General features: G+C 32.2%; 1 protein-coding gene across 4 annotated transcripts in view; it reads right to left on the reverse strand.

Moving 5' to 3' along the window:
• Positions 1-220: 220 nt before the first annotated feature.
• The window catches only part of LOC106653561 (eukaryotic translation initiation factor 4 gamma 3-like), a 54605-nt gene continuing 38162 nt past the window's right edge, over positions 221-16663 (reverse strand). For 3 of the 4 annotated variants that reach the window (XM_014373055.2, XM_014373053.2, XM_014373054.2), the window contains exons 15-24: positions 16289-16428; positions 15020-15075; positions 13641-13882; positions 12969-13141; positions 12714-12793; positions 11013-11248; positions 4261-4386; positions 4000-4075; positions 2895-3044; positions 221-752 (exon numbers count right to left, since the gene is read on the reverse strand). In XM_014373055.2, coding sequence (XP_014228541.1) covers positions 568-752; positions 2895-3044; positions 4000-4075; positions 4261-4386; positions 11013-11248; positions 12714-12793; positions 12969-13141; positions 13641-13882; positions 15020-15075; positions 16289-16428 — 1464 coding nt within the window. In that variant the 3' untranslated portion in view covers positions 221-567. Of the gene's footprint in view, positions 753-2894; positions 3045-3999; positions 4076-4260; positions 4387-9985; positions 10124-11012; positions 11249-12713; positions 12794-12968; positions 13142-13640; positions 13883-15019; positions 15076-16288; positions 16429-16663 lie in introns of those variants that run through there. The other variant, XM_014373056.2, reaches the window with a different exon arrangement.

Genomic DNA, 16663 nt, shown 5'->3' on the forward strand with positions numbered 1-16663 from the left:
AACTGTATGATTCACTCAATTGTTATAATAAAATAAATTATTATTATTATTGAATAAAGAAATAGGAATTTTCCTTAAATTGATTTTGTAAAGCTTAATATTTCTAATAAAGATCTTCGAATCAACTTACCATAGCTATAATTATTTATGAAATACTGATCAAATTAATAATTGAGTTGTTAGGTATTATACTTAGGAAATATAAAGAAAACTCTCGATAAATTTTTTGTCATTTTAATAATATGTATGATACTTTTATATCAATTCCTGCGTATCTCAAATACACTGGCTATATATAGTTTCAAAGAATTTTATATTATATAAATTTTTTTATTTTAGTATTTTAAAGTCTTCTTGCATAGCTATTTTACACACACGCACTTCACTTTCGAATAAAGTTTAATATTCATTTATATTCATAAAAATAAATTGAAATAGTTATAACAAGAATACTACGCAGAAATTTCGCGTAGTTTTATTTCAAAATCACGTCGTCAATGTAAACATACACTAAACAATAAATAACTTATCACAAACAGTAAATAAGTTATAAAGATGATTCTGAAATTACGGTTCCTCTTCACTTAAATCACCACTCTCTTTCAAGATAGCAAAAAATGATTTTAAGGACATCAGAGCTATTACTTTACCGTCCCTTTCTGCAGGTTCTTCATTTTCTTCCCAATTTAGAAAAGCTTCATTAGAGAGGATATTGCCTTCAAGTAGATAAGTAAAGAGCTTGTTCATAAGACCTAAAAGAACATATATTTGAAAATAAATGAAAAGATTAAACAAATTAAATGACATAAAGTTGAATAATTTTATATTGAGCATAACATCTTGCAATTTTGGCCAATTTGAGATAACAAAACATAATTTAAGAATTTTCTTCATATTCATGCGAGAAAAGCAAAATAACATTCGAAAATGAAAATTCAACTTTGAGCCCCTGTAAATTCATGAGAGATGGATCAGTAAGGCTGAAATTTTCAGGATTTTCATTTTTCAATTTACTTTTTAACAATACATACACAATCTCAAAGTCATTATTTTGACACATCACGCTTGATTTGGAATAGCTCATAAATTTAACTTTGATTGAGGGTGGTATTCATAATTCTGTTATGATTGATATGAACGCTCGCACTTTAAGAGTAGGGGTAACCGAAGTGTGCAAGAATAAACCAGGTGTATGAGTGAGGGCGCCACTGCTTCCCATGTGAATCTCATGGGCTCTGTACAATGGTTTTTTGTTGCTAATATTCATTTCAATCAATAATTAATAATAGTCGAGGTAAAGAGTGTTCGGCCTTTCAGGCCCAAGTATCGCATTATATCAGCTTACTGAGGTTACAATTATCCCCCTTCTTTTGAGATATAATTTGTATGTTTTGGGGCTGCGGGATGAATTTAGAAGAAAAATTAATTTTCAGTTTACTCCAGTCGAAAATAATCTATTTAAGCCCTACGGCAAAAAAAGTTAATTTTTATTGGGAAATTCAAAAGCATGCATATATGTGGCATTTCACGTCAACTCTCCCAGTTCCGCGCGGCGCGGCAGAATTAAGTCAATCACTAAATTTGAAAATCGCTGTAAAAGTACTAAAATGCACCTAGAGAAAAAAACGAACACAGGTTTTCAATGGGAAATTACCTCAGCTTTCCGATGGTAAGGTCAGATTTTCCGAAATTTCCAGCTTTACCCGAGAAAATCGATGGGAAAACTTTAAAGTCGATTATCTCAAAAACTTCATTTTTAAGATTTTTTTGTATAATCTAGATAGAAGGATCAGAAATTTTCCATCGATATAGACATTTTCCATCGAGGCGTTTTTTGATTTTAGTGAGATATAGCGAAAAAGGAGAAAAAACTTGGTTTTAGCGCGTGCTGCGCCAGCCGGGTATGCAAACACCATTAAAAAACCACGTTTTTTCTTCTTTCTCTCGCTATATCTCGCTAAATCCAAAAAACGCCTCTCTGGAAAATGTCTTTATCGATGGAAAATTTTCTGATCTTTCGATCTAGATTATTTAAGAAATTCTTAAAAATGAAGTTTTTGAGATAATCGACTTTTAAGGTTTCCCATTGATTTTCCCGGGTAAAGTGGAAAATTTTAGAAAATCTAACCTCACTATCGAAAAGGCAATATCACATCGTTTTTTTCTCTAGGTGCATTTTAGTACTTTTACAGCGATTTACAAATTTATTGATTTGACTTAATTTTGCAGCGCCGCGCGGCACTGGGAGAGTTGACGTGAAATGCCACATATATAAAGCGAAAATAAAAGGCTCAGAACATATATTCATTAGCCTCGATTTCACCTTGGCCGACAATTACACACGAGGCTTTCAATTTGTATGCTCCTAACGCACGCAATCTACAAATTTTACAGCTGAGCCATCATACGTCAACTGGCCCACCGCTGAGTCAAAAAATTGAAGCCACGTAAAATATCGAGTGGGGGCATAACATTTTCGTATAAACAAGGGCTTTTGAAATTTACCTAGCCTTTATTCCAAAACAGCACGTGACCCAGCTTTTTGTTTTGTTCAATTTATTATAAAACTATCATCGCGCGGCCGATTGAGGTCCCCGACAAGCCAAATGAAAGGTTTTAAGCTCTACTTTAAAAAACCATATGTTGAAATGAAAAATAGCAAAAAAGTCTAAAAATTAGTTTGTTTGTCACGGTCGAATTGGCCAATATTTAGAAGAAAATAGAAATTTTTCTAAAATTCGATTATCAGCTAATAGAGACCTACCACCAATGGAGAGGTCTATTGGTCAACTGATAGCCAAATTTTAGAAAAGGTTAGTTATGTAATTTAAGCCAATTGACTCATAATCTATTCAATGTATGTTAATTATTTCAAATATTTAAATGTGATTTACCTGAAGGATGTTGTAATTTGTGTACGAAAGATTGAACAGCAAACAGACACTGGAGTTCTAAAGACTCATCTGCATCCACATACCGGTGGATAAGTTTTTGTAAGATGTCAAAGGTTTCAATCTTTAAATTCCATTCAAGACCTTCCTTATCTATAAAACGTAAATAAATAATTATATCAAAACATGTTAGTAAATTCTTTCAAAAATAATTATTAAGCTTACAAAATAATTTTTAGGTTATAACACCGGAAAAATTTTTTTTTATTGTGGATACGGAACTAGGCCGTCCCTTTCAGAAGATCTTAAAGTCAGGCCAACCTACATTCGCCTAGGTTTCCGGACCAGGGGCAAGGAAAAACCTTGTACCAGTGTACGCGGTGTAACAGTGGATTTGCACTGGAGGTACACCTTTAGGGAAAACCCCGCCCCGAGACGGCGAAGCCTGTAGGTACTTTTCCCGATTAATACCCTTTCGGAAAAGTTCGAAAATGTACTCGCCAGGAATCGAACCTACGACCCCTTGAGCGGTGATGTTTCCATGACCAGCATGCTAACCACTGACCCATCGACCGCTCTAACCGGAAAAAATGAGAAAAATTTTGTCGGTTTGTACCGAAACAGATTAAACAATGTTACAGAAACGTTATAGAATCATTAAATAATAATCGAACCAATAACTTTATAATAAAAGTGAACATTTTTTTATCTCAAAAAAACTGGATATTTAATATTTACGAACACTTTTTAAATTTTAACATTATCAAATCGATTCGATCACTTGAATAACCACGAGTTCAACAAATAAAACGTTTCGATGGATCAAATTAGATATCATTATTTATACAAAAAATACTTTGACATTTAGTGTAAAATTTTGATTGTTTAACTGGATTTAGTGAGGTATGGTCAAAATTTAATTTCGGTAATATTCCCTGATAGAAATCAAACATTATTTTGCCCATTTATTAGCCAACTCACCTTATTGGTCATTTAATGGTCAATAAATTCTCAAGAAAACGTCAAGGAAACGTCAAGGAAACGTCAAGATTAAAGAAACATAAAGTAATAAGTAAAAAGTAATAAGTAATTTATAATGTTTACTTACACGTTACTGATTCTAAAATAGCTGTCATGAGCAGTCTAATAAATTTTGGATGTTTCGAGTTGGTATTTAGTTCGACCTGAAATTTATATTTAAATTAATAACAACTTTTTCATACCATTTTAGATTCACTAATATTTAATGTTCAATGTATTATCTTAATTGTTATTTGATTGGTATTTTTTTGTGTATCATAAACTAAAAAATGGTCTTATGCAGTAATTTATTATTAATATTCAAATCGAATATGCATATATTCCTTACCTTAATCCAATCACATATTTCATCAAAATTTGGATTTTTCATTAAATCAAGTAACTTTTGATGAATTTTTTCTGCATTCATAAGCGGATTGTCATTTTGCATAGGAAGAATTAAAAAACCAAGATTCTGAAAAAATAGAGTATAACTTTTAGTGTCGTGCATTAAAAATATGAAAATATAATAAATCTCATAATAATTATTATCAAATATAAAATAAAAAACAATTGATTTTTGGAATTTTCAATTTTGTATCTCAAATTCACATCGATTGTGACAATGACAGTTAATGTTGCCAGCTTCACATTTAAGCCCCCTTCTCCGAGTGATTACGAATTTTTTGGTCGTATCTAACCCCACTCCGCGGTACGATGGTATCACTCATGTCTCGAATTACGTGGTATAATGTAAATTTACCACAATTTTATAATTTGGGTAAAATATTCGTGCCGTAGGAAACCCATCGAGTCACAAAGTATCGCTTACTATTCTGGTGCCATACAATCTTTATCATACTCAATGCATTCTTGCGCTAACATCAGTTCTGTAATTTTGAACTAAGGGAAACACTCAAGTACTTGACTACTACTACCACTACTACTACCACTACTACTACTACTACTTGAAAGTACTAGTACAAATTAAAACATACTGCTTTTCGAATTTGTTATTTTTTCAAGCTTCGTCTTGTTCTCTTTAAGGAGGTTCGGGGGTCTCATTTAAAGTGCAGCCAAGTTTTTAAAAAACATTTATTTGCTTTGAAACTTTATATTATGAATGTTAATATCAAAATACAACTTTCCACCGTAAAATTTTATTAAAATGATAAAAAAAAGTGTTTGACCTTTTACCATGGTTTCTTACGAGAAATCATGAATTTTCCACTTTCAATGAGCATAAACATAATGTATATAACAAAAACTAAATGGAAAAAAATACATACATATAGGAAATTTAATAAGGAATGATTTGACTGCAAAAAAAAAGTTCATCGATGGTTTAGTTATCGAGAAATTAATTGTGTAAAAATTCGTGGGTCATTTGCGCGTACCCCAACCAACAAATGAGCTAGAGCAACAAAAATATGTGCTCATTCGACTCTAATGACAAATAGAATCAAGGAGCGCGTGTCGCGCTTCGAATGACGAGTATGGCGGACGAGAGCAGTGTCACTCCACGCTCCTCATATACACGAGAATCACGATTTTGGGACCCGCGAAAACAATCTAACATTATCATTTGAAATCTTTAAAAGATACGGTAATTCTAATTTGGTAAATCGATTCTTCGTAAAAAGTGACACAAAATAGTGTAATCATAGTCTCCGAAAAACGCAGTATTAACTAATTACGAGCGATAAAATAAAAAATCTCTGTGGAAAAAACGGTCTCACGCAAAACGCGGTCTCACGTGGTCTCACTTAACCGGGAACTTGCGATGTTATTGTACAGAAATAACCCCGGGCGGCTCGTTTGACGCGCTAGGTTCGAATCCGGACTCGACGATGACTTTCTCCGAGAAGTCACGATATTTTGGCACGAATATTATCGTCAATATGTAGGCTGGGCAAGTAGAGTCATGAGTAAGGTTTTTATATACCACTGTTAACTTTGAATGATCGCATGGGATTATCATTTCACTTATCACTGTATGTAATTGTAAATTGAATAATAGTTACTATAAATTTTAACAATTATATTAATTAATTATTTTATTGAATTATTTTATCACAAACTTTGCATTCTCGTTATCGCTTAAGAAATAAAAATATTACATCTGCGTGAGTACTTGTCTTAATGTATTTGATTTCATTACTATCATAGCTAAGTAATTAATAAATGGTGGATTGAGATTAAGAGTTTTAACAATTTGAAAAACGAAAGGATTTTACATTTAGATTCAAATCAAAAGGATAAGACTGTCATACTTGCCCCTATTTAAACTTTTGAAAAAAGTATTACCACGGTTTTGAATTATTCTATTGTAAACATTTCAGTAGGCTATTAGTTTGAAAGAAAAAATTTTTAGTTTGTTCAATACTTGACGGAATTTATTTGATTTCAATAATATCATAGCCAAGAAATTGATTGTCATTTACGATTTGAGATTACCAATAGAATTGTTTAGGTACAAATCTTAACACAAAAATATAAGAATAAGACGGATATACTTTCTCATACATGTTTCTTTTAAAAAAAAAGTTTATGGGATTTCAGATTATTCTGGATTTAATATTAGTATGCTTATGATATTGTTTTACTAAAACATTGAAAAAAACTCATCAAAATGATTTAATTATTAATAATAGCTATAATTGTGTGCCAGCTCATTGAAAAAACCTATAATTTCGTGTTATTTTGAAGTTGGCAGTTTTGATTTTTTAACACAGTTGACAAGGCCCGCGCGTCCCACTTTGTTTCCCTCTGAGACCCCCGAACCTCCTTAAGTATAACCAAAAGTTTTTAGTACAAATTAAGTATGTAGAATACGGATTGAATAACTTTAATGAATAAAATTTAATGAGTAAAATGATTTTAGAGCTAGTAAAAGTATATGAGCATTTCCGAAAAAAATCTTTCGTTGAAAGGTCAAAAAATTGGAAGATAAAGTTCGTTCGAATGCAAATTCTGCATTCAAATACAATGCAGATTTACACCTACAGTAGCCGGCAAGGGGGTACCGAATCAAACGGACACTAGTGTACATAAAAAAAGTTGATAAGTATTGGCTGTACAAACGTTTCGAACACACTTTGTAGACCACATGTATCATAAAAAATTCTAAAAAAAAATTGAAAATGCTCTTTGATAATTTCTAAGACATTTTCGTTCTATAAAATTTTCTTCGCAACTTATTAGTTTCCGAGTTAAATTACAATTAAATGTAATTTATTTAACAAGAAAATGTTACAATTTTTGAATTTAACAAAATTGACTAGAACGGCGAAAAAATGTTTTCCAAATTATATTTAAAATCCTTTTTTTTTCGATTTTAAACTCTCTTTATAGCACTGTGTGGCATAAGTCGCACATTCTGGCACCGCCTTTTTTTGCATAACACTCGCTACGCTTGTGCTCTAACCTCGCTCCACAGAACCAGAAACTGCGACTTATGACTCGGAAAAGCGGGCTTCAAAGTGAACTGAGCACAGGGCTTCAAAATTGAGTATGATGATCGTGCTGTAAGCGACACTTTCTGACACGGCCATTAGAACGTATGGTACTTACATCACGAAGCACTATTTATGTCGGGTCGTTGTCTCATCTACTCTGCCGAGCGGATGAGGAGTTATATGAAATCAACAGTTAAGCTATTTTCTCTTTGTTTTCAATTGACTCTTAGATTTCTATTGATAAGTTATGAACAACGCATAGTATAATAAATTTTGACGAAAGTTATTCGTTCGGAAACGTCTTTTTTTAACACTGTGTGCGCGAAACACGGGTTTTCTAACCTTAAAGCGTCAGAAAACCCTAGTTTCTCGCAAGCAGAGTTAAAAAATATCGTTTGCAACTAGTCCGCGAGGAAGTTGACTCATCCAGGAGTCTTTGCACCCTCGCTACGCTCGGGTGAAAACAACTCCTGGATGAGTCAACTGCTTCGCGCACTAGTTACAAAATATACTATTTCAGCACTCCGTGCGGAAAATGCTACTTTCGCGCACGGCGGGCGATCTTAAAATTGACTTTTTATCACAGCGTGCGTGAAGTATGTGATTTCCCAAACAGTACTGTAATAACAATACTTCTCGGAAATACATACTTTCCGCACGACTGAGCGTGCGGGAAATAAAAACTTCCCGCAACTCGTGATAAAAAATTAATTCTCGCGAAGTGGGCGAGAAGCCCCACGCGCACAAGTGACGTTATGTACTATTTCGCACGTTGTAATGAAAATTAGTAATTTACTAATCTAGTATGATCAATAATATCACTCATAGCAGGTTTTAAAAAATATATTAAACTTTTAATTTGTGAACTTTTGTTAAAAAAAGAATGATTTGAAAAGAACATTTAGTTGTAGGCTTGAGGTGGTTGGGTGATAAATCGAATATGGTGGTACAGTTGTTAAATTTTGGGTGGTTATTCAAGATGACTTTCCTCAGGTGCCCTTCAAAATTTTAGCCAAAGTTTCCGAATCAACTTTGAAGAAAAACTAACATAAAAATTGGTATTTTCATATGGACATTTATTAAAGGTTAACGAAACTCGAACAATAAATCGTAACGTATTAAAATTATGGAAAAAAATTATGGTAAAATTAAAAATTTAGCTCATTTCCTATAGTTTTCTCATAACTTTTTTTTGAAAGTAATTTTAAAATTATGGGAAAACTAAGGGAAACGAGCTAAATTCATAATTTTGCCATAATTATTTTCCCATAATTTTACCGCAGTTTTATTTCCACGTGTGTACATTTAACCGGAAGAAAATATTTAGTGATGAGGGGTCAAGTCAAAATCAAGTAATTTTAGTTTGCATCAAATAGATTAACCTACTAGGATTTTATAGAAAAAGGCAGTATTGGGAAGTAATGCTAAAGGTGAAGGCGATACATGTAGTCGCTATACTTAAGGAAGATGAAATTGTTGCCCCAGCGCAGGAAGGTATCTATTTCAAATCTGAACTATCTATCTAATCTCTATCTAACTCTCTCTAACTCGAGCGTAGAAGCAAAAAAGTAGCTTATTCAAACGAAGTGGCAAGAAAGTTTTGACGCACTGAATTTAGGTTGGCAACGCAGCCGTAAATGATAAAATTTTGTTTTGTACTAGAGCAAAAAAGAGAGAAAACAATTAAGCTAGTGTAATGATTTTCATCCATTTGTAATGCGAGCAAACAAATCAATCTCGCCGCGATTTCGACTCGATTTGCCACTTATGGAGAACTTTGTATGTTCTGAGAGGAAAGTAGAAGTTATCGGCTGTACATAACTTTGAATGAAAAGTTTAATGTTGAATGTTGAAAAAAAATTTCATCATACGGATGCATTACCAACCTAAATTCAGCGCGTCGAAACTTTCTTGCCACTTCGTTTGAATAAGCTACTTTTTTGCATCTACGCTCGAGTTAGATACCTTTTTGCCGCTGCGCTCGAGTTAGATACCTTTTTGCCTCTGCGCGCGAGTAAGTATCCTTCTTGCTACAGATTTGAAATAGATACCTTCCTGCGCTGGGGCGACGATATGTGAAGTTCACCTATACGTACACGAATACGTCATCCATAGTCAAGAAGCATTAGTTCCCAATAGTAAAGTAATACTATGATAATTATGATTATCCATCCATTAAAGTTATATTCAAAATATAGATGAATTACACCGAGACCAAAATAAAAATAAAAATTTCCAAATATGTTTCACAAGATTTCCACATTATATAATTTTCTGAACATTTACGTAGATTTTCGAATGTTATTAGATATACTTATTGAAAAACTCGGAAAATTTGTCTGAAAATTTACAGTTTTGGTGCAGTACTTGAGATTTAAAAATAAATTTGTCCAAAATATTTATGGATTTTTATACTGAGAAACTTTCTGAAATATATGAGCGCCTTCGATGAGGTTTTTTGCAAAATATTTTTTCAGAAATTTCAGAAAACATACTTGACAATTTTCAATTTTACCATGACTTATATTATTATTGATATAATTAAATATTTTATAAAATTTATATTTGAAGGATTAATAGATTTCTTAAGCATGATTTTAACATCTTTTCTTTTAGTTATATTTATTTTTCATTTTAGAGGGTGTGTTTATTTAAGTATTCTATACTTCACAAAAAAAAAATTCATTTATATCATGCATTGCAATAGGCCACTCATAGGAAGCAGCGTTGAAAAATCGTCGATATATCTCCAGGCTGAAACGAAAAATTGAAGTTGTTTAATAATTTACAAATTATTAATGATCAAACGAAATAAAATAATGTAGATTGGGTTGGTTGCGAACGTCCATTTGAATTTTTTTGAGTTCTATCGATAAAATTATATGATTTGAATTAAACAACAGAATTTTTTTAAAATCGATTTTATCCCCATAATAATGAGAAAAATCAACAACGACAAAGTTAATGAATTAACATAAAAAACATGTTTCGAGTTAAGTATGATTCAATTCATTCGCAGTCACAAGAGTCAGTCTGAATTTGTTAGTAAAAAAACAAGTAATAAAGTTTTGCTTTGGGTGCGTAAAATCATTTTTCTTCAAAAATTTCCGTTATTTTCAACATTCGTTCACTTTCAGGCTAAATTGTCATTGTACAAGATTTCATAGCACTACATGGCACGATTTTTTGTGTCACGAGTCACATATTCTGGTCTCACATCATTTCATGGCCATTGCATTTGTTTAACTCGTACGCTAACTTAAACTCACAGCCTCAGAAAATTTGATTTAAATTTCGGGAAATGGGGCACCCATGTAACACTAGCACAGTGTTATAACATTTCGTATGATGAGAGGGTCATGAGGATACCTTTAGGTATGTTCCGAAGGACTACTGGTATCGTAAGATTCTATTTAAATTGGACATCTATTTTCTAGATATATTATGATTTAATTTTCGCAATAGATACAGTGTATATGCCAAATAATGCATTCTAAAGAAATTATGTATTTAAATATGAAGGCAAAATCATAAATAGTATCAATTAAATGGAAAATATAAGATGGACCAACTAAGCAAATTTTGAAGCAATTTTCATGCTTAAGTTTCAACTCTATTACACTAGAGATAATTTTCTACTTACATATTTTTTCAATAATAAGTCCATTCTCTCTGAATTGATATCAAAATCTTCCTTTTTTAATGAACTTTCAGTCCAATTGTTAATGATCCATGATGAGTCTTTAATATCCAAAAGCTGTTTCATAAGTTCAGCAAAAAAGGTCGATGCACATCCATCGGAACGTAATTTGCTAGGTATAGCTTCTACAAACGATTTTAAATCATTGAAGCATAAAGATCCATTTGCAATGGATTGAACTGTAAGAAAAAATAAAATCATCAAGATTAAATTTTGGGTATAACGTAGAGTCAAACTCCAAATAAATGTGCTCCAAACATAACTTCAATACGTGGATAATGAGAGTTTGATATGCTTTAAAACAAAAATTTACCAATTCAATGGAGCAAATTATTCGGGAACTCTATATACCCTATTCCATAAAATTTCGATACAATTTAAGACTTTGAACCGTGATTATTTCACCAATTCATACAAACGTTAAAAAATTTGAAGAAACATTTTCTAGCGATAAATTAAAAAAAAAAGTTGTAATTATAATTTGAATCAACTATAATTTACTAATATAACGTTACTTAAGGCTTCTCTATACACACTGTAGTCGGTAACTAATTCGTGTATTTTGTATTCATTTTCTTCATTTTCTATTCAACCATTAGTCTCGAAATTTTGTGGGGGTGATCAGGAAACTAATACAAATGTGCCTATGAAGCTATTTTTTCATATAAATATTGTAACAATTTTTTTTTTCAATTATCTGAAAAAATAGCTTCATAGGCACATTTGTATTAGTTTCATGATCACTCCCACAAAATTTCAAGACCATAGGTTGTATACTAAATGAAAAAAATGGGTACAAAATACGTGAATATAGTTACCGACCGAGTGTGTATAGAGGACCCGTTAAACAACATGCAAACTTGTGAAAAATCATTTAAAATTGAACAATAAAGTATAAACATCTCTCCAGCGTAAGAAGGTATCGTTTTAAACTTAAAAAACTAAAACGAACACTATAAGACTATTGAATCTGCAACATCCTCCAAAGGTAAACACAGCGAATTCGGGGCCTCGGCCTATGCTAGTCCGTATACTTTTGCTATTATTGACACCTATGTTATACAGATAGGCAGTCCGACTTCGTTGTGTTTACGATTGGAGGTTGTTGCAGATTCAATTGCATTATAGTGTACTTTGGTCTAATGTTGTTATTATAGGATTTGGTTCTTTATCGCCTCTTAAATTTAAACTTATTGCGCTAGAGCGGCAATATGATTTAGAACGAAATTTAGTTTAGTTCAGTCTTTATAACACTGTGTGGCATAAGTTCACATTTATGGCACGCTTTTCTGTGGCATAAGTCGCACATTTTGGCATCGCTGCGTTCGCATCACACTCACATACGCTCGTGCGCTAACCACACTTCACGTTACCAGAAAGTGCGACTTATGACTCGGGAAAGGGGGCATAAATGTGAACTTAGCACAGTGCTTTAAAATTATGTACGATACTCGTGCCATGGGGACACTTTTCGCCCCAGCTATTAACTACGTCGTGCCAAAAAGTGTTACTTATGGCACTTATATCGTAAAGTACTATTTAATATCATTTATAAAGCTTTGAAAATAAGTTTAAATATTTAATTTAAAGATATCAAACAATATAGATATAAGTATAAGGAAATGGTTTTGTAATGTATCTTACCTAACAGCATTGCAATGTACGTCCAAAGTTTAGGAATATCGATGATAAGATCACCAGAAGTACTAACTATTTCATTTAATCTAGAATAAATTCAAATTTAATTATTGAAATAGTATACTAAAACTGTAGCTATTAAAAAACGAAATATGAAAGCGATTGTACTTTAAAATAAGTGATACAGAAAAATATATTATTAAAACTAAGAAACATAGATAAGGATTAGATAAGATTGATTATTATAATTACTGTACTCACCCTGATTTAAAATTGTCTTTGTCTATTAGTTTTTGAGATAAAAGCTGTGCGAATAATTTCGAAACTTTGTTTCGATACAAGTCAGACTTTTCAAGAACCGAATTAATTAATTCTTGCACGAATTCAGCATGTGAAGAAACCGGAAAAGCACCTTTGAATTCTCTGGCAGCTTCCTGATAGGATTTAAAGAATAATTTACAATTAATGCGTTGTTTCAAAGGATGGGTATCGCGTTAGAGTGTATATATTTATATCTGTACGATAAACGAACACAATGATTTCAGGACTTATTTTGTACACGAATTTCAGACACTCTTCATTCTTTTTAAATATATTCTTACAAATTGGGGTATATTTACTAAAATTCTTTAAGCAACGGGTGTAGATATGCTCTCTTTGCAGTCGAAGGCTCGTGCAGTAACCCTTCGTTTGGCAGAAATAGCTTATCTTTACAAGTTGCATACAATATTTTATGGTACAAGAGCTTAAAACTCGAGGCAAAACTGTGATTTTTAGGTTAGAGTGCTATAAATTAGTGTTTACAGCATAAGAGTCTAAAAGTGATGATAAAAATCAATTTCTTAAAAAAGTAAAATTATTAATTAGTAAAATATTAGAACTTTACAACACTTAACTTACACGTAACATTTGAAATATTATTAAAAAATTTACCTCTACGGTTTCTTCACTTGCAATGTACTCTTCAAAGTACCTTTCAAAACTCTTCTCAAAGGGTATTTGTTTATTACTTTCTGCTGGTACCGAAGAAGAAACAGATATAGGCGCATTCAATGATTGCGATGATGTTATCGGTGGTTTTGTCGTAAGACTTTGACTACGAGTAGTTTCAGCAGAGCTACTTTCTTTTGACCCTGAACTGAGTTGATAACTACTATTCCGCGTACTTCGGGAATCTGCAAGAAAAATCATTTTTATTGATGAAAACCATGAAAACTTTTTGTGCATCAGAGTAAATCGGTTTTACAATAGTATTTGAGCTCAGTCCTTTTTAGTCTGGTTATTAGGGTAAATCGTCCAGTGAATGACCACTCGATGAATAATTACTTATAAATTGAAAATACGAATGATATAGTATATTACTGCCTTAGGCCACGAAAAACAGAAGTCTCAGGGTAAGTATAATTGGCGATCGAGGCCATTAAACACGTGCCCTGAGGCTTTCTGTTTTCGCGGCTTAGCGCTCTTCCTGTTTTGCGCAGCGGCCGGGAAGTAGTCACTTTCGGGCCACTGGTATGAAAATTTAATTAATAATATTTTCCCAACATTAAGTTACGTTATACGTACAGTTTTAATCAACTTTTGACCCATATTAATTGTATTATCTACAAATAAATAAACGTTGAACTTTTTTGGCGGTCATTAACTGGACGAGGCGTCGATTTACATACGACTAGTAAATGACCGATTCTTTAAGAATACAATCGTAAACATGTTAGATTTGCCAATAATCTATTTTTACTGATTTTTGCATAAAATCAATTTAAACAGAACCATTTGACCAGTACTAAACCAGTAACAACGATTGATGATTAGATTCAATTATTAAAACAAAAGACAACGTTTAATTTCGATAAAACCGTATAGAAAAGTATATTGGTCATTCACTAGCGTTTTCGTGGTGACTCATGAAATTGTCATTTTTAATAATATTAACGATGTTAGAATGATTTTTAAATATTTTTAATCGATAGAACATTTAATTAGCTACACGATGCATCGCTCATTCAATTTTCCTAGATATTCAAACATTGGAAAATAACAATTCGGTTATTTACTGAACGATTTACCCGCCAGTAATTCACGGTATTATAGTTTTAGACTGTATGTATAGTACTGTGCTAAGTTTACAATTAACCAAATTGTAAGTTACACAATCTGACACTCACCGCGCTCCTGAGCTAACCTCACTACGCGGTGCCAGAAAGTGCGACTTTTGAATGTTAAAGAATAGAAAAATATTTTTTTTCCTTCGTGGAATTGAAAGGTTCTTTTTATTTTTCAAAAAATATAACTAGAAGATTAAAACTCACCGTAACTGGATTTGTATTCTATTCGATTGTAATCTCTCGAACCTGTTGATCTAGACCTAAAGAACAAAAATTTATCAAATAAAAATTATATTTAATCATATTGGATTTGAGAAAATTTATAAAAGAAATTTATCGTAACTGAAATTTAAATAAGGGAAGATAATTTTAGATAATAAATTTGATTGATAAGATTGATTAAATAAACCAGCTTCATAAGCATTTCATCTTTCAAAAGTGAATTCAAGCAAAAAAGAATTCATAAAATGTGTTGCACTCTATACAATAGCATAACTTTTTACACAGATTAAAATACGTGATGAGCCCAGAAATAACATGAACTTCAGACATAGGGAGTATTTCGGTGGTGCTTACGAAGAAAATCCCCTTTGTAAAACTGCACCATAATAGTTTTTTGATATAAGAATAACCCCACTTTTTTAGATCTAATCATCACAAGTTTTTGGAAAAGTTTGAATTACGAATTAGTGATTTTATCGCGACATTTTGAAAAAAAGATAATTTTTTCGCTATAGGAATTTGTCTGCATTTAAAAAAGAGATAGTCTTCGTAAGCATCGACGATTTGTTAATATCTCGATCGGAACTTATGTGGTTGTGGTTGTCTTTATGTTAAGATGTAAAGGAAAAATAATAATAATAGTTACATTGACCGATATTGATGGAGTTACTTCTACACTAGGCTGACTTTACGATTGTAATAGAACCATTTTGAGTATAGCGAGCTTCAATATCAAAATATTATTCAATATCGTATCTTTTATAGATTTCGGATAATAACGTTAGGTTATAATACTTAGGACAGTTAAGACAATAATAGTTAGGACATAAGAATATTGGGTTATTTTCGCGGGTCCTCGAATCACAGTTCTCGTGTATATGAGGAGCGTGAAGTGACGCTACTCGTCTAACATACTGGCCATTCGGAGCGCGTCACGCGCTTCTCGATTACATGCTCTTTTTATTTCAATTTCTCTTACAACAATTCAAGATAAATGGTTTCGAACGAAAATGGTTCTATTGCTTCTTTTATAGCACTGCGGGGCATAAGTTCACTTTTATGGCTCGCTTTTCTACAACTCAAGCCACACTTTCTGGCACCGCGCAGTAAGGTTAGCACACAAGGGCAACGAGTGCGGTGCGAACGCCGCGCTTCCGTAAAATGTGACTTATGCTGCCAAAAAGCGTGTAATAAATGTAAACTTATGCCCCATGATTAATTTTAGAGTATTAAATGTAATATAAATCTTACCCAGCTAGTGGTATGTTGGCCATTCGTCGATCCGTTTCTACATTTTCCAAATAGCTAAATTTATTTGGGGTAGATATTTTTGGGGTTTGGCCCCATTGATAATGAGACCTGTTTCCAAGTTGCATATCATCTACCGACGGCTAAAAAATAAATAAAATTACTTATATATTTTACCTAAAAAAATGTGAAAAAATTTTTTCACCTAAAACAAATGATGAAGTTTAGTAATATAATTTTTAAACCATCATTCTAAAAATCTGTCTTAGTGATTCTTTAAAATTAGCCTGCACTACAAAGTATATGTAACAACCTCGAGGATTTGTTTTGTAGTTATAATTATTAACAAAATAAAAACTATGGAGTTGCTACACTAAA

The sequence above is a fragment of the Trichogramma pretiosum genome, unplaced genomic scaffold (assembly GCF_000599845.2).
Source record: "Trichogramma pretiosum strain Unisexual culture from Peru unplaced genomic scaffold, Tpre_2.0 scaffold71, whole genome shotgun sequence".
NCBI classification, from domain to species: Eukaryota; Metazoa; Arthropoda; class Insecta; order Hymenoptera; family Trichogrammatidae; genus Trichogramma; species Trichogramma pretiosum.